At 40.8% G+C, this 26,138-nt stretch overlaps 1 protein-coding gene across 1 annotated transcript in view; it reads right to left on the bottom strand.

Moving 5' to 3' along the window:
- Positions 1–4,967: 4,967 nt before the first annotated feature.
- Positions 4,968–26,138, bottom strand: part of LOC115160625 (collagen alpha-3(VI) chain-like) — a 35,247-nt gene continuing 14,076 nt past the window's right edge. Inside the window, exons 2-8 of the mRNA XM_029710832.1 lie at positions 19,032–19,145; positions 15,513–16,109; positions 10,133–10,726; positions 9,186–9,821; positions 8,428–9,018; positions 7,692–8,333; positions 4,968–5,809 (exon numbers count right to left, since the gene is read on the bottom strand). Of these exons, the coding sequence (XP_029566692.1) occupies positions 5,178–5,809; positions 7,692–8,333; positions 8,428–9,018; positions 9,186–9,821; positions 10,133–10,726; positions 15,513–16,109; positions 19,032–19,119 (3,780 nt within the window). The 5' untranslated portion in view covers positions 19,120–19,145 and the 3' untranslated portion in view covers positions 4,968–5,177. The remainder of the gene's footprint in view (positions 5,810–7,691; positions 8,334–8,427; positions 9,019–9,185; positions 9,822–10,132; positions 10,727–15,512; positions 16,110–19,031; positions 19,146–26,138) is intronic.

The raw sequence follows: 26,138 nt of genomic DNA on the forward strand, positions 1-26,138 counted from the left end.
CTGGGAATTATTTTCTGGTGTTATCTGATCCATCCAGAAGAAACACAATATCTTTCGTATTTCCGTCATTATCCACTGTTTCCACTGTCCAATAAACAATAAATTAATGCAATACATAAAAAAAGTCTATAAAAAACATGTGACCTGTTTAAAACTTAAATAATTGATGTTGTTCTTTTCAAAAATCAATAAAGACAATCAAGGTTTACAGTATGTCGCCAGTACAGTTTAATATTTCTTACCCACTCTAGTTTCCTCTTGTGGTCTCACTTGAGCAAGATGTGTCTCCAAGTTTTTCTGGATGTTTTGAAGGTTTGTAAAATCTGAGACTGAATAAGAATAATTTGGAAGAGATGATATTGATTGCATTTCAACCAAATCAGTCATCCTTGATCCAATTGCAAATGTTACAACCCCCAAAGTCTTGAGTGCCCTGGAAGGACCTCGAGGAGAATCTCTAGATCTGCCACCAGTCAGTAGCACTAGGATCTGTTGAGCACCCTCATGACGTCGACTTCCAGCATTATTAGTAAAGACATTGTCCTTCACAAACTGGAGGGCTGTGCCAGTATATTGAGGCCTCCCACCTTTTGGTCTTAGATTTCTGACTGCTGTAAGCACATCATCTCTTGTCTTGTAAGAATTCAGGTTGAAGTTCACTGCTGCACTGTTGCTGTACTGCACAACAGCAACTTGATCTTTTCCCTGGTCCACATCAAACTTTTCCACCACTTTCGCAACAAATTCTCGTATTTCTGTGAATCTACTCCTAACATCATCAGATCCATCAAGGAGGAAAACAATGTCTCTTTTCACACTGGGGCCTTGAACTAGAATGAAAATTCAACTAAATCAGCAAATTGTGCACGGTACATAATATACATTTCATGCTACAGTATAAGCTACATACTATATTGTGAAAATGATTGAAAAACAACTTATTTTATAATTATTTTCAAAGAAATCGTTTGATATTGTACTCTGTTTCACTCACCTAAGCCTGGTCTTGCTTCATCTTTGTGAGAGACAATTGCTGAGAGTAACTGTTGTCTAACAAGAGAGAGGTCAGAAAACTCTCTGAGAAGATAGGCCTGATTAGGACTGTATGCAATATTCTGCATCTCCGCTCCATCTGCGTCTTTGACCCCAACAGTCAAAAGCACAATTCCAGCTGCTTTCAGACTCTCAGATGGAACCAGAACATCATCCTGGGATTTCTCCCCACTTAGCAGTATCAGGATCTGAGGAATACCCTCTTGGAGTCTGCTTCCAGAGGAGGCAGTAAATATATTGTTTTTAACAAAATCAAGAGCTTCCCCAGTGTTGAGGGACCTTCCTCCTTCAATATTGATATTGCGTACTTTTGCCATGATATCACTCTTCGATGAGTATTTGTTCAATAGGAAACTAGTGGTGGGTTTGTCACTGTACTGGATCACAGCAACACGTGTTTTGTCAGGCCCAATTTCTAGATGTTCAACAAATTGGCCAAGAAAATCACGTATTGATTGGACACTTTCTCGCATCTTATCAGATCCATCAAGTAAAAATACAACATCAACCCCATCCACCATCTGGATATCTGATGTCAACAAAGTGGAATTGTCTGAAACGAGCAAAAATAATAATTAGGTCCATATATACTGTACATCTGTTCTGAAATCAAATCGTTTTGTATTCAATAGTATGTCAATGCTGCTCTCTAATACTGTGATTTGGAATACATTCTCAGTAAACTACTGTAAATGTATTACAATCTTAAAAAATCCTTAAGTGACTGAAATATACACTACCGTTCAAGAGTTTGGGGGTGATTTATAAATATCCTTATTTTTGATAGAAAAGCACATTTGTTCCATTAAAATAACATCAAATTGATCAGAAATCCAGTGTAGACATTGTTAATGTTGTAAATGACTATTGTAGCTGGAAACGGCAGATTTTCTTATGGAATATCTACATAGGCGTACAGCGGCCCATTATAAGCAACCATCACTCCTGTGTTCCAATGGCACGTTGTGTTAGCTAATCCAAGTTTATCATATTAAAAGACTAATTGATCATTAGAAAACCCTTTTGAAATTATGTTAGCACAGCTGAAAACTGTTCTGCTGATTAAAGAAGCAATACAACTGGCTTTCTTTAGACTAGTTGAGTATCTGGAGCATCAGCATTTGTGGGTTTGAGTACAGGCTCAAAATGGCTAGAAACAAAGTACTTTCTTCTGAAACTCATCAGTCTATTGTTGTTCTGAGAAATGAAGGTTATTCCATGCGAGAAATTGCCAAGAAACTGAAGATCTGGTACAACGCTGTGTACTACTCCCTTCACAGTACAGCGCAAACTGGCTCTAACCAGAATAGAAAGAGGAGTGGGAGGCCCTGGGGCACAACTGAGCAAGAGGACAAGTACATTAGAGTGTCTAGAAGGCCAGCATCCCGGAGTCGCCTCGTCACTGTTGACGTTGAGGACTTGTGAGGCGTCTGTTTCTCAAACTAGACACTCTAATGTACTTGTCCTCTTGCTCAGTTGTGCCCCGGGGCCTCCCACTCCTCTTTCTATTCTGGTTAAAGCCAGTTTTTGCTTGGATTAGCGAACACAATGTGCCATTGGAAAACAGGAGTGATAGTTGCTGATAATGGGCTGCTGTACACCTATGTATATATTCCATAAAAAATCTGCCGTTTCCAGCTACAATAGTCATTTACAACATTTACAATGTCTACACTGTATTTCTGATCAATTATATATTATTTTAATGGACCAAAAATGTGCTTTTCTTTCAAAAACAAGGACATTTCTAATTGACCCCAAACTTGAACAGTAGCGTATCTTAATAATCTTACCAATGACAGTTGAAATATCAGGTGTTTCCTTAACACCACTCATTACAGCAGCCACGGAAGAGTGTATCCCGTCAAGCTTGTTAAAATTGGCAACAGAAAAAGAGTGTGCTGGTGTAAAAGATATGCTTTGTAACTCCAATGTATCAGCATTCCTTGTTCCAAAGCTAAATGTTCTTACTCCATCACCCCTCAATGACTGCGCAGGTCCTCTTAAGTCATTGCTAGATCTCCCACCACTGAAAACAAATAGATATTGAGGCACACCCTCTGCACGTCTGCCTCCAGCTGAAGCAGTAAAGACAGTGTCTCTCACAAACTGCAGTGCTGTGCCAGTGTTGAGGGGTCTTCCAACTTTGTGCCTCATGGATCTTATTGAATTAAGCACATCATTTTTAGAAGAGTATGAATTCAGATAGAAATTGGGTGTGGCATCCCGACTGTACTGAACAAGGGCCACCCGGTCGCCATTTTCCTCCACATTAAGACTCTCCACTACTTTCTCTGCAAAGCGGCGAATCCCAGCAAAGCCAGTTCTAGAGTCGTCAGATCCGTCAATGAGAAATACAACATCCTTTTTGTCAGATTCTGAAATGAAGGTAAAGAATGGTTGCAGAGAGAAAGAAAATACACTTTTCTGAGAGGGAACAGAAGCAAGGTCATTGCTAGCATAACCTTCTCTTTTAAGGAGAAACACCTTAGACACACATCTATATTTTTGGCAAAGGACATGTAATAACATAGATAAGATCGTTTACCAGAGAACACATGCCACTACAGAAAAATAGAAATGGCTACAGCTTACCAAAATGCATGGTAGGGGCAGTTGGCACTGGTTGATGGGATGCTTCTGTTAACAATGACAACAATTCTTCCTGAATTGTGGGAAGGTCTTCGAAATCAGTAATAGAAAGGGCGTAATTGGGTTCATGAGATATCGTTTGTAGTTCAAGTGTGTCGGCATCTCCTGTGCCAATACCAATTGAAATTACTCCCATTTCTTTAAGCTTTGTGATGGGGGTTCTGATATCATCTCTAGATCTTCCACCACTCAGCAGTATCAGTATCTGTGGAACACCTTGCAGGCTTCTACTTCCATTGGAGGCAGTAAAGACATTGCCCCTCACGTACTGGAGAGCTGCTCCAGTATTTAGAGGACTTCCTCCTTTGTGCCTCAGACCTCTTACGGCATCAAGAACATCATCTTTTTTTGAATGCATACCCAACTTGAAATTGACCTCTGCTGTGTCACTGTATTGAACCACAGACACATGATCTTTGTTCCCATCTACATTGAGTTTTTCCACGACTCTCTGAATAAAGTCTTGAATATCTGGAAATCTTCTTCGGGAATCATCAGAACCATCAAGTAAAAACACAATGTCCCTCCTGGTATCATTTGATGCATCTATAAGCATTTATAAAATGGTTAATAACATTTTACATATACATTTAGGGAATTCAATAAACAGTGAAATTAAATACATCAATATTATACTAACTGAATTGACAAACTACAGCATAACTGATGATTGCAGTCTTACCTATTAATGTTGTTGGCAAGTTAGTAGTGGTCATTTCAACTCTCTCAATAGCAGATACTACTTGCTGTTGAATGTTTGGGAGATCGTTGTAATGTGTAGCAGAGAAAGCATAGCTAGGTTCATATGAAATTGTTTGAAGCTCAAGTATATCAGCATTCCTCATTCCAACCACTATTGCCATGACACCAATTTCTTTCAAGTTTGTAACTGCATTTCTAACATCATCATTGGACCTTCCCCCACTCAATAGAACCAGAATCTGAGGGATGCCCTCTTGGCGTCTGCTTCCGGAGGAGGCAATAAAGGCATTGTCCCTGACATACTGGAGAGCTGCCCCAGTGTTGAGGGGTCTCCCTCCTTTGTGCCTCAGGCCTCTTACAGTGTCAACAACATCTTCCTTTGTTGTGTAAGTGTTCAGATTGAATTGGGCCTTTGGTTCTCTGCTGTACTGGACAACAGAGACTCGATCTCTGTTCTCCTCCACAGTGAGTTTCTCCACTACTCTTTGCACAAAGTCACGCATAGCCTCAAATCCATTTAGAGTTTCATCAGAGCCATCCAGTAAAAAAACAACATCCCGTTGTTTGTATTCAGTTTTATCTAGAGATTCATATGAATAAAATGTAATTTGCAGGTAAAATGATAAAGAAAGATCATGTAAATGTATATTTGTGACTAGAATGTGATAGCTACATTTTTCACCAGGCATGCTTAAAATAGAATCATGAATGTACTGAGTAAGACATCCAGCTATTTTCAGCAAGAAGGTAGCAACCTGAAATGTGACAGATTAAATGGCTAATGAAGAGAGGTAGAGAAATAACTCCTTACCTACTACAGTTGGTTGATAAACTCTTGGCTGACGAGGGACCCTTTTTACAAGTGACAAAAGCTGCTGTTCAATGCTTTCAAGGTCATCAAACCAAGGGACAGAAAGAGCATAGGAGGGGAAACGAGCTATTATTTGGAGCTCTAATATGTCTGCATTCCTTGTACCAATACAGAATGGTACAATTCTGTTCTGTTTCAAAGCAACAGCAGCACCTCCAACATCATCTTGAGATCTGCCACCACTCAGCAGTATCAGTATCTGAGGGACGCCCTCTTGGCCTCTGCTTCCAGAGGAGGAAGTGAAGACGTTGTCCTTTACATACTGCAGGGCTGCCCCAGTGTTGAGTGGTCTACCCCCTTTGTGCTTTAGGCTTCGAATAGAACTTAGAACACTTTGTTTTTCTGGATATGTGTTCAGTAAGAAATGGGCCTCTGGATTTCTGCTGTACTGGACCACAGAAACTCGATCTTTGTTCTCTCCAACATTGACGTTTTCCACTACTCTTTGAACAAAGCCAAGCATTGCTGGAAATCCACTCCTAGTATCATCAGACCCATCCAATAGGAACACTATGTCTCTCTGTGCAGCATCTAATTCAACAAAAGAAAACACTGAATGACCTATTTAATAATAAAACCATGACAGATACCAGGCCAGGCAGATATGCATTAATACATGCACAAGGACGGCATATCAATAGAATGTAGTAAACACATGGTCAGAAATATTAACTAACTAATTTTAACTATGATGACTTTCAGGTCATTAGATAGCTCTATAAATATAGCCAAGCCTTGTAACCATGTTCATCAATGCAACAATACAAATAAATAGGAAGTGAAATTAAAGGGATTTAAAAAGGTCTCAAATGACAAAATATTTAAGAAAGTTGTAGAGCGAGATTTTCAGTTTTAGGAAAAATATGTCAAGATGTGAAATCAAACACTCCTTCCATGAAGGAAGAGGAAGATTGTATGCTTAAGACAGCGGAAAATCTAAGCTAGTGTAAATCAACTAGACAATGATATACTGTATAATTGGTTCAAGAAAGAGCTTAAACTGAAAGGACCATAAAAGCACAGTTTCCTGATTTTAAACAATCAAGAAAAGCATGACGTTTCTGGAATGTGGAACAAGAAAGTGGGGATTTGGAATTTGTATGCCAATAGAAATGTCTTTGCAAAACAGTAACCCTCCCAGCACCATCTCTGATGTTGTGTTTGTATAATTATGAGTAGGTGTATATTGGACAAACTGGACAAAGGCAACGATCTCCGGCTGTATGGACAAAAGTTCACCAAAGAAGTGTAGGTTGAAAATAAATCTGGAAGAGTAGGCAATGCTTCGAAGCTCCTCTTGCCTTACATTTTTCATCCCAATGGCAAAAGAAAGACCCCAAGATGTTTCAGATCAGATGCAGCAGCTGTGACGTCATCATTAGACTCTCCAGCAGTTAACAAAAACAAAATCTGGGGAACCCCTTCCAGATGCCGACTCCCGGACGAGGCAGTGAAAACACTAGGCTTCTAACAGCGTAGATGACAGCCCTTTTGGTTTTGTGAGCTTTAAGGTGGAAGTATTCCAGAGCATCGTCCCTGTATTGCACAACAGCAACTCGAACATTGTCCCCATCAATATCAAGTTCATTGGCCATTCTTCGTATAAACTCTCTAATGGCAGGCAATCCATTTCTGGAATCGTCTGAACTGTCAAGGAGAAACACTATATCCTTTTGCTGCTCTCTGTATCAACTAGGTGGTGAAGATAGATAAAAATTGAATATATTGACGAACAAATATATTATAAAAAAGGCATGTAGGCCGTCATTGTAAGTAAGAATTTGTTCTTAACTGACTTGCCTAGTTAAATAAAGGTTAAAAAAAATTAAAAGGCATGTAAATGTATTTTTTTTTTTAACATTGTTAGGAATGTTTGAAGCTGAATCTGAACACCAAACATATCAGTGGAAAAATACCACTGACAGAAGAAATGACTGCAAAATTACAGTTGTGGTTAGTTGTCTGTCATAATACACATTCACATGCATATCTGCAAGGGTGTATGAGAATCTGGAATGGTGTATGCAGGTTTTGGGAGCACTAAACTACTGTTCTGAAAGGTATCATCACAAGCAGAACAACAAGGAACAATCTTTTCAAAAAAAGTTGGCATAGTTTCTTCATACATGGTTGAGGTAAGAGATAAAGAGAGAACAGAGTGAAATGGGGGGAAATTGTTTTGGTTTAAGAGAATAAAAAGCCAATAAATACTCATGCAACTAAATACTAGCACCGTTCACCAAAATGCATAACATGCATCGACATAGCAGGAAATACTCTACTGAGACTATGTTTACCAAAGGCTTAGGTATCCATGTATTTACAATGCTTCAACTTCAGCATTGTTCCAAAGATAAAGAATATGGTATATATCTTGTATTTAGCATACTCAGATCCAAGCTGAAGTTCTTACCTACTAAATCAGGAATCCCAGGTGTCACAGGAGCTACTGATTCTTCGGTGTCTTTCAACAGTCTTTTAAGCGTAGCAACAAGCTGTGGCTGGATTGTGGGCAGCTCAGAGAACTCGGTGACCTGGTATGTGAAACCAGGTTGGAAGGAAATAATTTCCAATTCACGGACATTGGCGTCCCCAACTCCGACCCCCAATGACACAATTTCCAGATCTTTAAGAGCTACAGCAGGGCCCTTAACATCATCTCTGGATTTCTTGCTAGTCAAAAGAATCAGGATCTGGGGCACACCTTCCAGTCGTCTACTGCCAGAGGAGGCAGTAAAGACACGGTGTCTTACAAACTGGAGAGCAGCCCCAGTGTTTAGGCTCCTTCCACCCTTGTGTCTCATTTTACTTACAGCATTAATAATGGCATCCTTTGTTTTGTGAGAGTTCAGATAGAAATGGGCCTCTGGTTTGTCAGCGTACTGAACCACAGAAACTCTGTCTCTGTTCTCCTCCACAGATAGTTTACCCACTATACTTTGAATAAAATCTTGCACTGCTGGGAATCCACTCCTTGTGCCATCAGAACCATCCAGCAGGAATACAATATCTCTTTTCACAGCATCAGTATGAACTGAGATCGCATGAACCGAGGCTAAGACACAACAAACAAGGCATGTTTAGAAGAAAAATACATCACAGCACAAAGAGCATCATCAACACAGAACATGAAAAAAACTTTTGCTTACCTTGGTCCAGAATGACCTTCAGCTCTTCCTTGGGAAGGCTCACATAGCTATTGAGCCTTTGTTGTACCATATTGAGCTGGCTGAATTCCTTCACATTGAAAGCAAAGGATGGGTTGTGAGAAATGGTCTCGATTTGCTTAGGGTCTGCATCCTTGACACCAACGCCAAACGGTACCACTCCATCGGTCTTTAAAGCGCCAGCAGATTCCTTCACGCTATCCTTTGACTTGCCTCCGGTCAAAACTATCAAAAACTGGGGGACATTTTGGGCCGCACGGCTACCATGAACCGGGGACAGAATAGTGTCCTTCATGAATTTCAAGGCCATTCCGGTGTTTAGATTCCTTCCACCGGCCAGTCTTAGATCATTAACGGCCCTTAACACTTCAGCTTTATCCTTATATGTATTCAGGTAGAAGTTGGGAGCTGGCCTCTCACTATGTTGGACAACTGAAATCCGTACTCTATCTTGTCCAATATCAAGAGGCTCAATGACTTTGATGATAAAGTCCCGGATGTAGGGGAAATCTGCTCGGACATTATCCGAGCCATCAATCAGGAATGCAACATCCCTCTCGCCTCCAACAACTGCTGTAAGAAAAGAGGAAAGGGAACAAGACCTTCAGTTTTGTCAGTCAATGGCATTATTATGCAGTTTGTTCTATATCTTTCATACCATTTTAAATGTTTAAATATTTAATATCCACTGTTAAATCCAAAATGTACTGATAAAAGATAAAATACAACATAAAGCTCACCAGGTTCCTTGGTTATTTCAATGTCTGTTACTGAGATGTCTGTGTCGCCGACCACATTAATCAAAGGAGTCATGATCTGTTCAACAACACTTGGTAGGCTAGAAAATCTGCTTTCATGGTAAGCCAAGTTTGGGACGAAAGCGACCGTTTTCAAGTAGGCCTCATCTGCCTGGCCAGCACTGACTGTGAAGGTCAGTACACCCGCCACAGCCACTTTGTCTGCAATCTTTTTAACCTCATCCTGGGATGGGCCTCCAGTGATCAGGAGAAGCACCTGTTGGACACCCTGCCTCTTACGTGACCCAGTCGAGGCCTGGAACATGTTGGTAAGGGCATAATCCATAGCCGCTCCAGTGTTCAAAGCAGACCCTCCCATTAGCCTGAGCTGACCAACTTTAGCCAGCACATCTTGCTTTGTGTTGTGTGTGTTCAGGTAGAATTCGATCTTTGGGTTCTCTGCAAACTGCATAAGGCCAATGCGCACCCTGTCGGGCCGCACATCCAGCAGGTTTACCACGCCGACAATGAAATCCCGCACATATGGAAGATTGGCACCCCCAATGTAGCTAGAGCCATCCACCATAAAGACAATGTCTCTGACTACTCTCTGGGTCTGCACTGTTGTAATTTCAACCACTGGGGAAAAAACAGGGGAGAAAAAAACTATCATTACATATATTCTAATATTCAAGTTACAAATATTAGATGTCAATGATTTTTAATAAAGCCCTAGGTGAGGGGAGTTCCTAACTAATCAGTGACCTTAATTGATCAATCAAATACAATGGAGGAGTGAAAAACTGCAGAATCTCGGCCCTCCATGGAATGAGTTTAACACCTGTGTCTTTTGGAGTCTTGGGGTAAGAAAATGCCACTTTACATGTGAGGTATACATTTTATGTAAGTAGCTAGTATGAATCATAGTAGCAATAGGAGAGGAGCATTACCTGGCTCTGTGGGTCCCTCAGTCACCACAACCCCAGATAGAGTGGAGAGGAGAGAGACAATCATCCCTGGGTTGCGAAGCAAAATGCGGAAGTCATTCAGCATGAACACCAAACTCTCATCAAAGGCAATCTGCTTCAGCTCCTGCTCATCGGCAGTCTTAGAGCCAGCGGCCAGGGTCAGAACCCCCATGCGCTGCAGTGCCTCAGCAGCCTGCCCCACACTGTCAATGGACTTTTTACTGGTCATCAACAGCACCAGCTGGGGCACACCCTGCTGAATACGACTCCCCTTGTCAGCCCTCAGCATGTTGGTCCTCACAAAGTCCAGGGCCACCCCGATGTTCACCACTTGTCCCGGTCTTGGCTTGAGTCTTCCCAGAGCCGCATTCAGGTCCTCCTTGGATCCATATGCGTTCAGGTCTATCTCAAGCCTGGCGGCATTGCTGAACTGGGCCACACCTACTTGCACTTGGTCCGGTCCGATTGGCATGGTGTCAACAAACCTTTTGATAAACTCACGAAGAGAGTTGATCGTTGTGGCACCCATAGTGCTGTCAATGAGAAAAATTATGTCCCTTTTTCCCACTTCCAAGGCTGAAAGAGAAAATACAATTACACATGTTAGAGAAGGCTTTGATAAAGCTAACTATTATCAGCTAAATAAAGCTAATAGAGCTGTGATACTCCCTTAACCTCTACGGGCTAGGGGGCAGTATTGAGAAATTTGAAAAAAATATGTGCCCATTTTTAACTATATTTGGATAGAAAACACTCTGAATTTTCTAAAACTGTTTAAATGGTGTCTGTAAGTATAACAAAACTCATATGGCAGGCAAAAACCTGAGAATTTTGTGGCTGTACTATTTTTTTTGTGTCATTGTTTATTAGATACCACAGTGAGAAAGGATTCATTTCGCAACTCCTACGGCTTCCACTAGATGTCAGCGATCTTTATAAAGTTGTTTGAAGCGTCTATGATGAACAGAGACCAAATTAGAATGCAGGGAAGTTGACGTCCCTGGGATGTCGTCACTTCCATTATTGCCTGCACCTGCGCAATCATGAGACGCGAGACATTTTCCAAAATGTTTTTCTAGACACAGGTGAGGTCGGCTTGAAACATTACTGATGTTTCACGTTAAAAATGGCTCTAAAGATTGATGCTAAACAACGTTTGACATGTTTGAACGAACGTAAATAGATTATTTTTTAAAACTTTTTAAACTTTTTGCCGTGACTTCACACCCCCCCGCGCTACTTTTTAGTAGCCACCGAAGCGCTAACAACATGGAACAACTTGGAGTTATTTGGACATCAATTATGAACTTTGTCAAAAGAAACCACATTTGTTGTGGTCCTGGGATTCCTGGAAGTGCCAATGGATGAAGATAATCAAAGGTAAGGGATTATTGACAATAGTATTATTGATATTACATGGTTACAAGATGATGCTAACCTATATAGCCTAGCCTATTGTTCTTAGCACAGCACCCGGTTTATTGCAACTTGTGATTTCCCAGTAAAGTTATTTTGAAATCTGGCAGTACAGTAGCATTTACGAAATGTTAAACTATAATTATTTGAATGACAATATTATAATTTACCAATGTTTTCGAATAGTAATTTTGTAAATTGTAATGTTGTTCACCGGAAGCATTTCAGAGAAGAAAAAAATCTGAATTTCACCGCTACTGTAAAATGCTGTTTTTGGATATAAATATGAACTTGATGGAACAAAAAATGCATGTATTGTATAACATAATGTCCTAGGAGTGTCATCTGATGGAGATTGTCAAAGGTTGGTGCATAATTTTAGCTGGTTTCTGCTTTTGGTGACGCCTGACCTTGAATTGAAAATGGATGTTTGTACTTTTGTGGCTATGTACTGTCCTAACATAATCTAACTTTATGCTTTTGCCGTAAAGCCTCTTTGAAAATCGAACAATGTGGTTAGATTAAGGAGATGTTTATCTTTTAAATGGTGTAAAATAGTTGATTGTTTGAGAAATTGAAATTATTAGATTTTTTGATGTTTTGAATTTCCATCCTTGCTAGCAATCCCGTCTCAGGGTTCATTGCTACCCCGTATCCCCTTAAACCACTGGAGTGTTGCTTTAGCAGTATGCTTAGGGTCATTGTCCTGCTGGAAGGTGACCCTCCGTCCCAGTCTCAAATCTCTGGAAGACTGAAACAGATTCCCCTCACGAATTTCCCTGTATTTAGCACCATCCATCATTCCTTCAATTCTGACTAGTTTCCCAGTCCCTGCCGATGAAAAACATCCCCACAGCATGATGCTGGCACCACCATCCTTCACTGTGGGGATGGTTTTCTCGTGTGTGATGAGAGGTGTTGGATTTGCACCAGACATAGCATTTTCCTTGATGGCGAAAAAGCTACATTTAGGTTTCATCTGACCAGAGTACATTCTTCCGTATGTGAATCCACTCATTTTGCCAAGTAATTAAATACATTTGTACTTAGAATTCCATTCTCAGACATTTCTTTATTGCCTATTACTGTAACTTAGCTATAGTGTTCTTGCAAATTGCTATTTATCTTATGGAGTCAGATAATTAATTGAATTGGTTAATTGCATAGTCTTATTATAATTCATATGTGAGGTATTTATAACATCATATGTATCAAATATTTCTGCCCACTACAGATAAGAGCAATGATTTATTGACACTTTACTTGAAGGTGGTACACATAAAGACCTTTATGAAACCATTCATAATATATGTTTTAGTGTTGCGGTATCATTCATAACAACCATAACATTCATAACACATGTATGCAAGATACATTTAAAAAAAGCTTGCACTTGTCTTTTCCTACTAGCTCTAACTTTGCTGATAACTTCTTTATTGAGAAATAATTTATTTACCATGACTGTGATATGTCGTTGTCCAACCTAGCTATCTTAAGATGAATGCACTAACTGTAAGTCACTCTGGATAAGAGCATCTGCTAAATGACTGAAATGTAAAACAAGTGGATTTTCATTACAGTAATAAATCGTTTTCCAGCAAAATAGATGGTAGCACCTTATAACAACACCATGTAATAAAGCATTTATAATGAATTTGCAAATAGGTTTATTCATAATTTATTGATCATTACTCCCCAAAAAAGTATCATGTTAACAACCTAGTTATTCACACACTTAGACAACTTTTAAAGTATTCAATAATGATTCATGAGATCATTCATAAGATGTTTAATATAGTATGGTACAAACCATTTACTAATCATTAGTTAAGTGTTTTTGTGTGGACTCATCTTACGTGTAGGTTATTTATACTTTATAAATGCTTTGAGTGACCAGTGTAATTTCTCACAAAAAATATGGACATGCCATTGGTAGCTATACCAGCAGTACCTGATGCTCCTTAAGGTCTCAAAATGGTCCCTAGAACATATAAATGGTTAAACAATAAGCACACAATAAGGAATAGAGGGAAACCTAGTCAGTTGTACAACTGAATGCATTCAACTGAAATGTGTCTTCTGCATTTAATCGACATCCACGTCATCGGCGCCCGGGGAACAGTGGGTTAACCGCCTTGCTCAGGGGCAGAACCACAGATTTTTACCTTGTCAGCTCGGGAATTCAATCCAGCAACCTTTCGGTTACTGGCCCAATGCTCCTAAATGCCAGGCTACCTGCCGCCCCCACACATACACATACAGAGGACGTTTAAGAAAATGTACAGTCACACTGTTGCAATAGTGTGATGTGTAACTTTAGACACTATACTGAGTAATATAATATTTTACTCTGAAAATATTAACATAAGTGTTTCCTGGAAGTATCTTTTCTACCAAAACTAAAGTGTAGAAAGTCTCCACCCTCGCAAAAGGAAATTCTCAGCCAAATCCTACCTGCAAATCATACATGTAACATTTTAAAGAAAGAAGGAATTAAAATCCACTAGGGAAAAACTGGCCAGTCCGGCCAGCTATTGTGTGTAAGCTACATTTCCCCATCTCACGTTTGTGAGGTTGACAACATTAGCAAAATATTCACATTAAAATAATTTTTTCACAACAGGTTTTGTGAGTAAAATGTTTAATACATTTCTTTTAACATCCTGTGTTGTGTGTTTATTCTGTTAGCATTTTATATGTTCTGGACTATTTTGATTAAGGAAAAAAAGCAGTAGTCTGAAAAACAATAGATCCTTTCTGTTCTGTATTTCTATGTTATTCCAATGCTTATCCTCAATGCTTATCATTTTTTGCGTCTTTTTACTTTTGGTTTTATAAACCAGCTATAAACAGCTGAAAATGTGATATTTTTAGATGTTACAATGATTCCCTACACTGTATATTGATTGTTTTGTCAGAAACTGAAATCAGGTGAACATTTTATAATTTTAGTAACCAGGAAATGGCGGAGCTATGTCTACATATTGGGTCTTTAAATTACTATTTGTTGTGTTGCCATTTGTGGCCTTAAAGCAAAGCATAAGCAACGGTTAGCTAATGCTCTGAGGCTGACCCTGTGGTGTGTCAGGGGGTTGGGTACTGCGTATACACGTTTCAATTTTACGAATGAACAAACTTAAAAGCTATTCTAAGGGACTTTAATTTTTATTGAATAATGTTGAATTAAGTGTTATTGCAATGCTCATACAGGTAAAGTGTCATGACAGCATTACGTATACCCCCTTCAAGAAGATCAATGCCAAGAAAATCATCAGGGACCTCAGCCACCCTTGCCACGGTCTGTTCACCCTGCTACCATCTAGAAGGCGGAGATTGTACATATGCATCAAAGCTGGGCCCGAGAGACTGATAAACAGTCATCACTAGCTGGCCTCCACCGAGTACCCTGCCCTGAACCTTAGACACTGTCACTAGCCAGCTACCACCTGGTACTATACCCTGCACCTTGGAGACTGCTGCCCTATGTACATGGGCATTGAACACTGGTCACTTTAATAATGTTTAAATACTCTTTTACCCACTTTATATGGTATATCTTTAATTCTAGTCATGGCTATCCATATACTCTACATATTTATATTCCGGACTCTGACATTGCTCGTTCTGATATTCCTCGTTCTGATATGTTAATTTGTTGTCATTTGTTTTAGTTTTGGATTATGTGTGTATTGCTATTGTGTTGCTAGATATTGCTACACTGTTGGAGCTATAAACATAAGCATTTTGCTGCACCTGCGATAACATCTGCAAAACTGATGTTATCATAGTGTATTGCAACCAATACACTATGATTTGATTTCATGTAAAGTGTTAGCAATTTATTATTCTTAAAGTACCTAAAGTATGGAATCAGCTACAAGACACACAAAATAAAAATGTTCCATGAACCCTCAACCCACTCCCACCTTGCATGGAAGTTACCTACCTTCTGTGAATTCATTCTGAACGACAATGGTACCCTGGGCCACCCCGTTAACGTATGGTAGCAGCTGGTCACCCATGCTTGCCACTGCCCTGAAATCGGGGGCCGACAGAACAAAGCTCTTGTCTGTGGCGATAGTCTCCAGCTCGGCGGTGGCCATGCCGCCGACCACTACGCCAAACGTGATAACGTTTGCTGCCTTAAGGGCCCTGTCACCCGCACTGAAATCGTCATTGGACGGTCCAGCACTGATAACCACCAGAGCTTGGGGCACCCCCTCCTCTGCCCTGCCCCCTGATGGCGGACTCAACAGGCTCTCAGCGACTTTCTCCAAGGCGGCTCCAAGGTTAGCCTCATTGCTGCCTGTGAACTGAATGGCCTTCACTGCATCCAGGACAGCGGCTTTGTTCTCATAGGTATTTAGAAAGAACTGAACCTCGGGGTCCGCGCTGTACAGAGCCACGGCCACCCGAATTGTGTCCCTGCCCACATCAAGGCCCTCAATGACTTTCATAGCCAAATCGCGCACACGGGGGAAGTTGGCCGCTCCAACATTCTCAGATCCGTCAATTAAGAGTACAAGGTCAGCTGACTCTTGTGCTTAAAAGGGAGAGAGAGATCAAACAGAAAAAATGCAACGTGAAAGCATTAAAACAGAGAAAGAGGGAGAAAGATAACGTGCTGGTACATCATTGAATGTAACATTCATGGTGAACACAATCAATCATTAAAAAACATCACAAAAGCACATTATACTGCATGTAGGCTGAACCAAGGAGTGAATACATGTTGACCTTAAGTGATAATGGATGCAAATTAATCTGAGGATGACCCTGTAGCTTGCTATATAATACTCCATTAACGTATTTCTTTGCATAGTATGTTATTTATGATAATTTCCCAAAATGTTTAGGGCAGTGCGACATCAACAGAACATTACAAAATAGCTTTGAAGAACTGTACTCATTATATACTCATATACTCATAATTTCATAATACTGTCAAAAGGGTCAGTTTCTCCTTTTTATCTGTCTTATGTCAGCTTGGGTTCAATGATAATGCACCAAAAATAACCTCCTTCAACTCCATTGAGTTCAGCTACCCCATGCAGACTCATGTTACAGACCTCAGAGATATTGGGTACCAGTCATGACCCTGTGGCCCATCCTTGATGCTTAAGAGCCTCTACTGTTAATCAAGAGAATAAATAACTATTCTATAACATTTTATTGTGCATTGTGCCAAGCTGTTATATTTTACTTTCTCTGTTGATATTACACTACATTTGCCCTGTCAATATTATACCGGATAAAACTAGGCTCTGCTGCAAGTCAAGGATGAGTCCAGGCAGGTTCATTACTGTTTCAGTTGTAGAATATTATGCACATATTTTACACAGTTATGAAGACAGTAACTGATAAAACATAGCCTAAACACAAAAAACAAACAAGACACACAAGCAGTGGGTGGATGGTCAGCCATCGTTAAAAGCTGCTCTCTGTGATTTGGGAGGCGGTATTGGAGAAACCATTTGTCACTGCTATTCATTCGCTTTTTCAACGATCTAAGTCATAAGGGGCTAATATATGGAGGTTTGTTCTCAATGAGACAAAAGCAGCTATATGATTTTTGTAGAGCAAAGATCATGGACTGAAGGTGTTCTAAATATCTATGTGTATTGGATGATAGAGAGAAAAAGAGAGAGCGACAAAAAAAGAGATTATTGAAGTTAATACCCTGTTACTGTATAATGTGAATAGATTATTATCCACCTGTAACAGTCTGCCATGAATGTTGAATTGTTTGAAGATCCTGCTTATAACTTTTACATAGTCAATGTTGTTGTAGCAAACTAAAATGGCAAACTAATGATGATTTGGGTATTCCAAATGACTGAGATGGCCTGTTCTCAGTTCATGCACAAGCTTTATAAATTGGTTGATCTGGCTTGTAAGAGGTATAGCAGTCACCAGTGCCATCAAAAGCCCTCTTCTGAAAAGTATTAGCAGTCACAGCAATCACATGCAAACCTGGGTGGTGATCTTAAAGTATTACAGGCAAATTAAATGTGATGAGAAACAGTGATGTTAATGAGTGCCGGATGGTGGAATGAGGGTTATTTTGTTAAATACCCCTTAATCGTGTTAATACAGGACTCCATCCAGATATGGCCACACATTCGCAGCTGCTTTCTTTTTTAATGATAATGTAGGCATTAGTATGGTAGTGACACAAGCCACCTGTTGGTACGAGTCACATCTCGAGGCACTCATTTAGCTTCGACAACCACGGGGGCAACCCCGGCCTGGGTCACTGCGGCGCACAAGCCCACCACCACTAAGTCCTGGATTACCCCCCGCAGGGCCAAGAAAGAGTCTACGCTGAACACTAGTGTGTCCTGCAGCGCACTAGCCATCTCCCTGAGTTCCCAGTCCACCGTGTCCTGCACCCCCACCGCAAACACCTTCACACCGGCCAGCCACAGTACCTGCATCTTGGGAGCGACCGGCTGTCAAGACCACCACCACCTAGGTCACGCCCTCGCCTGCACGGCTACCCGCCACCGCATTCAGGTGGGCCTGGGTGAGGATGTCCAGGCCCGTGTGGGTGCCACCTCCCCAGTATGCCATGGCCCGGATGTGGGCCAGGGCCCCCAGCGGAGATTGGTACATGATCAGCTGGAACTCGGTTTTGGGCGAGCCACTGTGCTGGACGAGGGAAAACCGCCACCCTCATGCAGAGCTTTAACCACACTTTACAGAAACTGTTGGACGTGCTGAAAGTTTTTTTGTCCCATGGTCCAGGACGAATCCACTAGAAAGTGTATATCGGCGGCCAGCCCTTGTGCGCAATCTTCAAAAGAAGAAACCCAGTTTTGAGGACTCTCACCGAGCTGTGAAAGAGGCCAAGTCCAGTGGTATGACTGCAATCACGACCCTGTTAATGTACCATGTAAAATAATCTATAAACTGGTGCTAAAATATTAAGGCAGTACACCTTAGCTCACCTCACCTGCCAGAAGGCTATCATAAATGAGGCGGAACTGCGAGGCCAGGGCTCCAAAACATGACACTGGACTCTAAGGCTACAGTAATTCCTGAGTAGACCTCATGTTAAGCTTTTCTCATTCACACCATGAAAATACCTTTTACTTCCTGCAGGGAACTAGACAGCTTTGACTTTGTACCCAAACGTTTCTTGTTTCAAGAAAGGGGGAACCTCAACACATACATATCAATCCAACTCCAGTTTAACAGCAGTGCTCAGAAATATCAGCATTGTCATTCCTAATGTTTTCTTAAATGTCTAACATTTTGGCCAATTGACTCATTTGTGCTGAAAATAACAAGGATCATCCTCAACAGCACTTGCACAGATCCACCGATTTATCCATAACCTGGATAGTCACAGTTACAAATGAGGATTCCAGGTGCTACTAAGATCAATGGGTATGTGAAGTGACAGGGGCCTAAGACAGGGCAACACAAGTTGAACTGAGAAAAGAAACCTAGCCAAGCTTACCTTCCTCTTGAGCGTCAAGTTTGGGCAGCAGTCCTGCAAACAGTACGCCCAGAAGAGCGCACAGCGGTAACATCCGGTGTTTCCGCATCTTCTACCCAGCACCAAAAATAACACCTGCAAATGAAATAGAACAGGAAGTGTCATGGAAGGTTGGTGTTCTTTTCAGCATCACAGCATGTAACAGTCTCTATGGCAAGTATAATTGAAAAAAATAATGACATCATAGTAGGTAAAGTAATAGAAGACTTGAATGTTGCATTTTTGTGAAGTAGTCCTAAATGTGTCAGTTTCCCTTTAACATTGCCATCATCAATGCTTTATAATCTGAGTATTAACTATTCAAGTACAATACAACATAATCATCCATCAACATCGTAAAATGAGCATATATTTCAAAATGGAAGAACTTACAAGACTGAGTTTTTATCATTCTGACAGGGACATTATGAAGCTCTGTGAATACATAGCGGAACCCTACATTAAGTTGTTGCTTTTGGTTGCCTCCTTGTTCCACGGTCATCACACGGTGAAAGCAAATTCCTAATGTCAACAACATATTTACAGTTATGTTTTACTCTTCAACACACCATTGGAGAAAAAATACCTCATACTACCGTCACATGGAACTATGTGTAGAAATATGGTATCCACTACTACCACGACGTCAGCTAGGACTAGCCAAGCCTGCAAAGCTGTCTAACAAAGGGGTTTTCAATGTATTTCTCCCTTAACCACATCAACAACAGGCACTTGCCAGCAAATGCCTCCAGTTAAGGGTTCAAAACAACAGCCACACTCCGGTTAGTTTATGTCTCTTTTAGAGTGCTATCATTGGTGGCTCATTTCTGTCTGTCCAAATAAGTAGCAGCATAGGTGATATTGAGCTCAAACTGGAGCTAGAACTTGGACTTGTAGAGCCTAATGGCATGATCAAAACCACCTGTTCAGTCTACATTGCTAATTATCTACTGTTGGCGAGGAGCATATTTTCCATCTAATAAAAGTTGTGTTCTGGAAGGTTGTTGGACTCGAAAGTCTAGTTTCACGGTGGGGTTTGTGTTCTATATTTAGTCCAGCTTCCCCTTATTGTGATGTTAAGTATCGTCGAGGGAAATTAAAAACTCCTGAGAAAGATCAAACAGACAAACGTTGTTCCAATCAAGGAAAGAGTGTGTGCAACAGTTGTGGATTTTTTGCCAAAGTAAGATTAAGGCCAAACCCAGAGAGAGTTTCAGATAGACTTCACAATAAAGCCTTGTTCACATTGGCAGTTTGAAGTGACTCATCCCATTTTTTTGCATACTCGATTAGAATTTGTCATTTTTCCTGCAGTCTGAACAGACAAAAAGCACATGGAATCTTATATTCCAAGACACAATTTAAACCATGAACATTGGTTCCTACCCTGTCATAACTCCTACCTGGCTTTTTCATTTGTTGTCATGCCAAACAACACCCACCATAGAATTTAAATAATCATTCTATACTATGATTCCTATATCGCAAATCAAATCACAATAAGATTTGTTGTCCATATCATGCAGCCCGACTAACACCAGTATATGCAAACATTTGGTGGCACAGAAATAAAGGAAAAGTGGTATCTTCTTCTGGAGAATAAGTTTGATTCATTTAGGCCAAATGTAGGCTATACATCAAAAAAATATATACACACATTTTATGTGGTGCTCCTAACTTTTCTAAGTTAGGCGCACCAGTGCTACCAATTAAAATGTTTCATTTAGAGCCCTGAAAACAGATATAGTATCTGAAATGATTTCAAATAGAATTTAAACCCAGATCTGCATTTTTGTAGAGCTTCATGGAAATGCCATGACTGAAGGACATACACCAAATTGGCTGAGCTCAGGAATTTATTGGATCTCTGAAAATGTTTACAAAAACAGTAATAAAATGCCTTGTACGCTGCTGACCAAGCTGAGATTCACAGTCTCAAACAAGTCGCGCACACCCACACACACACACACACACACACACACACACACACACACACACACACACACACACACCAGTGCAGCATCACTAGATCACTAGATCCCCATAAAATGTAATAGTAAGCCTGCATAGATACTGTATGGTGGAAACCTTAGCACACCCAATAGGTATTCTAAACTATGGAATTTCTGTTGATAATGTCATGCTGCGGACATTTCTGTGCAGAAAGAGCTAAATACAGCACCATGTGCTGACTTTGCTGTTTTCTACGTGATACAATGCCCAACTTCAGCTCTCTTTCACTTTATAATCCCACCATAAACCCATATTTACAATTCCAACTGGCAACTAAGCTGTTCGGCAATGAGGAATTTTCTTGCATAGACAAATAAACGCTGTCACCAAGCGAAAGGGGACAAAAAATTTAATATCTTTGGCTGGCATACATGGCCCATGACTGGGAAGGTATCCACTATTAACATAATGATGAAGGTGAGCGCAGCCATATGCCCATAGTTGAGCCACAGGGATGTTAATTTTACGGTCTAAGTGCCCTCACACAGTGTTCTGGCAGCTACTCCAGCCAACTCACAGCGGAGGGCAGCTCAATGACGCACAGATTATGGTGAGGAAAGTGTGTGTGATGATATTAAGAACAATTGAAAGTTAATGGAGAAGAAGGGAAAATAGGGAAGTTACACGCTAATGGGTAAAATTCAGGTGAAAATGAAAATGCGTACAGTATCATCGGATGATCGGATGACATGTTTTTCTCACCCTCAGATCTATTCACATAGATAAGTAATTTAAAGAGTAACTTTCATTTTTTAGGCTTAGTTATAGTGAAACACGTCAATTCTGGCCTTTATTTTGCCAGTTCGTTGCAACAGCCTGGTCTTATAGAATACACGTAATATAGTAAATGTTTATTATTATTATTATTATTTTTAACCTTTATTTAACTCTGCAATGTAAATCTGGAACACTCAAATGAGTATGATATGTTACGTTTGGTATGGTTACATAAGACAGAAGGCTATTAACATATTGGTCTCAGTGTATATATACTGAACAAAAATATGAATGCAATATGTAAAGTGTTGGTCTCATGTTTCATGAACTGAAATAAAAGATCCCAGAATTTTTCCATACGAACAAAAAGCTTATTTCTAAAAAATGTGCTACACAAATTTGTTTACGTCCCTGTTAGTGAGCCTTTTTCCTTTGCCAAGATAATCCATCTACCTGACAGGTGTGACATATCAAGAAGCTGATTAAACAGCATGATCATTACACAGGTGCACCTTGTGCTGGGGGCAATAAAAGGCCATTCTAAAATGTACAGTTTTGTCAAATAACACAATGCCACAGATGTCTCAAGATTTAAGGGAGTGTGCTGACTGCAGTAATATCCGCCAGAACTGTTGGCAGAGAATTGAATGTTTATTTCTCTACCATAAGCTGCCTCCAAAAATGTTGATAGTACGTCAAACCGGCCTCACAACTGCAGACCACGTATAACCTCACCAGCCCAGGACCTCTACATTCGGCTTCTTCACCTGCGGGATCGTCTGAGACCAGCCACCTGGTATGCTGATGAAACTGAGGAGTATTTCTGTCTGTAACAAAGGCCTTTTGTGGGGGGAAAAAACAAATTATGATTGGCTGGGCCTGGCTCCCCAGTGGGTGGGTCTGACTCCCAAGTGGGTGGACCTATGCCCTCCCAGGCCCACCCATGACTGCACCCCTGCCCAGCCAAGTGAAATCCATAGAATAGGGCTTAATGAATTCATTTCAATTGACTGATTTCCTTATATGAACTGCAGAATGCTGTGGTAGCCATGCTGGTTAAGTGTGCCTTGAATTTAAAAAGAAATAAGGCTCGCTGTCAACTGCTTTTATTGTAAGCCTCAGTAAAATCGTTTAAATTGTTGTATGTTACATTTATATTTTTGTTCAGTATAGTAAATCTAGCTCTTTTTGCCTCTAGCGTTTGAACTCCACCAACTCCACCAACTCCACCAGGATGAAACAGTCAGAGGTCACCAAGCGCAACATAGCTTCAGCGTGTAAATCAGCTAGAAAGATGTGTCGGCATCGAGTAATTGTCTCTGGCCCCCTCCCAGTTAGGGGGAGTGATGAGCTCTACAGCAGAGTCTCACAACTCAATCGCTGGATGAAAACTGTGTTCTGCCCCTCCCAAAAGATAACTGGCCCTCTTTCTGGGACTCACCCACAAACAGGACCAAGCCTGGCCTGTTGAGGAGTGACGGACTCCATCCTAGCTGGAGGGGTGCTCTCATCTTATCTACGAACATAGACAGGGCTCTAACTCCTCTAGCTCCAGAATGAAATAGGGTGCAGGCCAGGCAGCAGGCTGTTAGCCAGCCTGCCAGCTTAGTGGAGTCTGCCACTAGCACAGTCAGCGTAGTCAGCTCAGCTTTCCCCATTGAGACCGTGTCCGTGCCTCGATCTAGGTTGGGCAAAATTAAAAATGGCGGTGTTCGCTTTAGTAATCTCACTAGTATAAAGACCTCCTCCATTCCTGCCATTATTGAAAGAGATTGTGATACTTCACATCTCAAAATTGGGTTACTTAATGTTAGATCCCTCACTTCCAAGGCAGTTATAGTCAATGAACTAATCACTGATCATAATCTTGATGTGATTGGCCTGACTGAAACATGGCTTAAGCCTGATGAATTTACTGTGTTAAATGAGGCCTCACCCCCTGGTTACACTAGTGACCATACCCCCCGTGCATCCGGCAAAGGCGGAGGTGTTGCTAACATCTACGATAGCAAATTTCAATTTACAAAAAAAAAGCAATGACGTTTTCGTCTTTTGAGCTTCTAGTCATGAAATCTATGCAGCCTACTCACTCACTTTTTATAGCTACTGTTTACAGGCCTCCTGGGCCATATGCAGTGTTCCTCACTGAGTTCCCTGAATTCCTATCGGATCTTGTAGTCATAGCAGATAATATTCTCATTTTTGGTGACTTTAACATTCACATGGTAAAGTCCACAGACCCCCTCCAAAAGGCTTTCGGAGCCATCATCGACTCAGTGGGTTTTGTCCAACATGTCTCTGGACCTACTCACTGCCACAGTCATACTCTGGACCTAGTTTTGTCCCATGGAATAAATGTTGTGGATCTTAATGTTTTTCCTTATAATCCTGGATTATCGGACCACCATTTTATTGCGTTTACAATTGCAACAAATAATCTGCTCAGACCCCAACCAAGGAGCATTAAAAGTCGTGCTATAAATTCTCAGACAATCCAAAGATTCCTTGATGCCCTTCCAGACTCCCTCTGCCTACCCAAGGACGTCAGAGGACAAAAATCAGTTAACCACCTAACCGAGGAACTCAATTTAACCTTGCGCAATACCCTAGATGCAGTTGCACCCCTAAAAATTAAAAACATCTGTCATAAGAAACTAGCTCCCTGGTATACAGAAAATACACGAGCTCTGAAGCAAGCTTCCAGAAAATTGGAACGGAAATGGCGCCACACCAAACTGGAAGTCTTCCGACTAGCTTGGAAAGACAGTACCGTGCAGTATCGAAGAGCCCTAACTGCTGCTCGATCATCCTATTTTTCCAACTTAATTGAGGAAAATAAGAACAATCCGAAATTTCTTTTTGATACTGTCGCAAAGCAGCAGTATTCGCAAATGGAGGATGGCTTTCACTTCAGCAGTAATACATTTATGAACTTCTTTGAGGAAAAGATCATGATCATTAGAAAGCAAATTACGGACTCCTCTTTAAATCTGGGTATTCCTCCAAAGCTCCATTGTCCTGAGTCTGCACAACTCTGCCAGGACCTTGGCTCAAGGGAGATACTAAAGTGTTTTAGTACTATATCTCTTGACACAATGATGAAAATAATCATGGCCTCCAAACCCTCAAGCTGCATACTGGACCCTATTCCAACTAAACTACTGAAAGAGCTGCTTCCTGTGCTTGGCCCTCCTATGTTGAACATAATAAACGGCTCTCTATCCACCGGATGTGTACCAAGCTCACTAAAAGTGGCAGTAATAAAGCCTCTCTTGAAAAAGCCGAATCTTGACCCAGAAATTATAAAAAACTATCAGCCTATATCGAATCTTCCATTCCTCTCAATTTTTTTTGAAAAAGCTGTTGCACAGCAACTCGCTGCCTTCCTGAAGACAAACAATGTATACGAAACGCTTCAGTCTGGTTTTAGACCCCATCATAGCACTGAGACTGCACTTGTGAAGGTGGTAAATGACCTTTTAATGACGTCAGACCGAGGCTCTGCATCTGTCCTCGTGCTCCTAGATCTTAGTGCCGCTTTTGATACCATCGATCACCACATTCTTTTGGAGAGATTGGAAACCCAAATTGGTCTACATGGACAAGTTCTGGCCTGGTTTAGATCTTATCTGTCGGAAAGACATCAGTTTGTCTCTGTGAATAGTTTGTCCTCTGATAAATCAATTGTAAATTTCGGTGTTCCTCAAGGTTCCGTTTTAGGACCACTATTGTTTTCACTATATATTTTACCTCTTGGGGATGTCATTCGAAAACATAATGTTAAATTTCACTGCTATGCGGACGACACACAGCTGTACATTTCAATGAAAGATGGTGAAGCTCCAAAATTGCCCTCGCTAGAAGCCTGTGTTTCAGACATAAGGAAGTGGATGGCTGCAAATTTTCTACTTTTAAACTCGGACAAAACAGAGATGCTTGTTCTAGGTCCCAAGAAACAAAGAGATCTTCTGTTCAATCTGACAATTAATCTGGATGGTTGTACAGTCGTCTCAAATAAAACTGTGAAGGACCTCGGTGTTACTCTGGACCCTGATCTCTCTTTTGAAGAACATATCAAGACTGTTTCAAGGACAGCTTTTTTCCATCTACGTAACATTGCAAATATCTGAAACTTTCTGTCCAAAAATGACGCAGAAAAATTAGTCCATGCTTTTGTTACTTCTAGGCTGGACTACTGCAATGCTCTACTTTTCGGCTACCCGGATAAAGCACTAAACAAACTTCAGTTAGTGCTAAATACGGCTGCTAGAATCCTGACTAGAACCAAAAAATTTGATCATATTACTCCAGTGCTAGCCTCCCTACACTGGCTTCCTGTTAAGGCAAGGGCTCATTTTC

Source organism: Salmo trutta, chromosome 24, assembly GCF_901001165.1.
Source record: "Salmo trutta chromosome 24, fSalTru1.1, whole genome shotgun sequence".
Lineage (NCBI taxonomy): Eukaryota > Metazoa > Chordata > Actinopteri > Salmoniformes > Salmonidae > Salmo > Salmo trutta.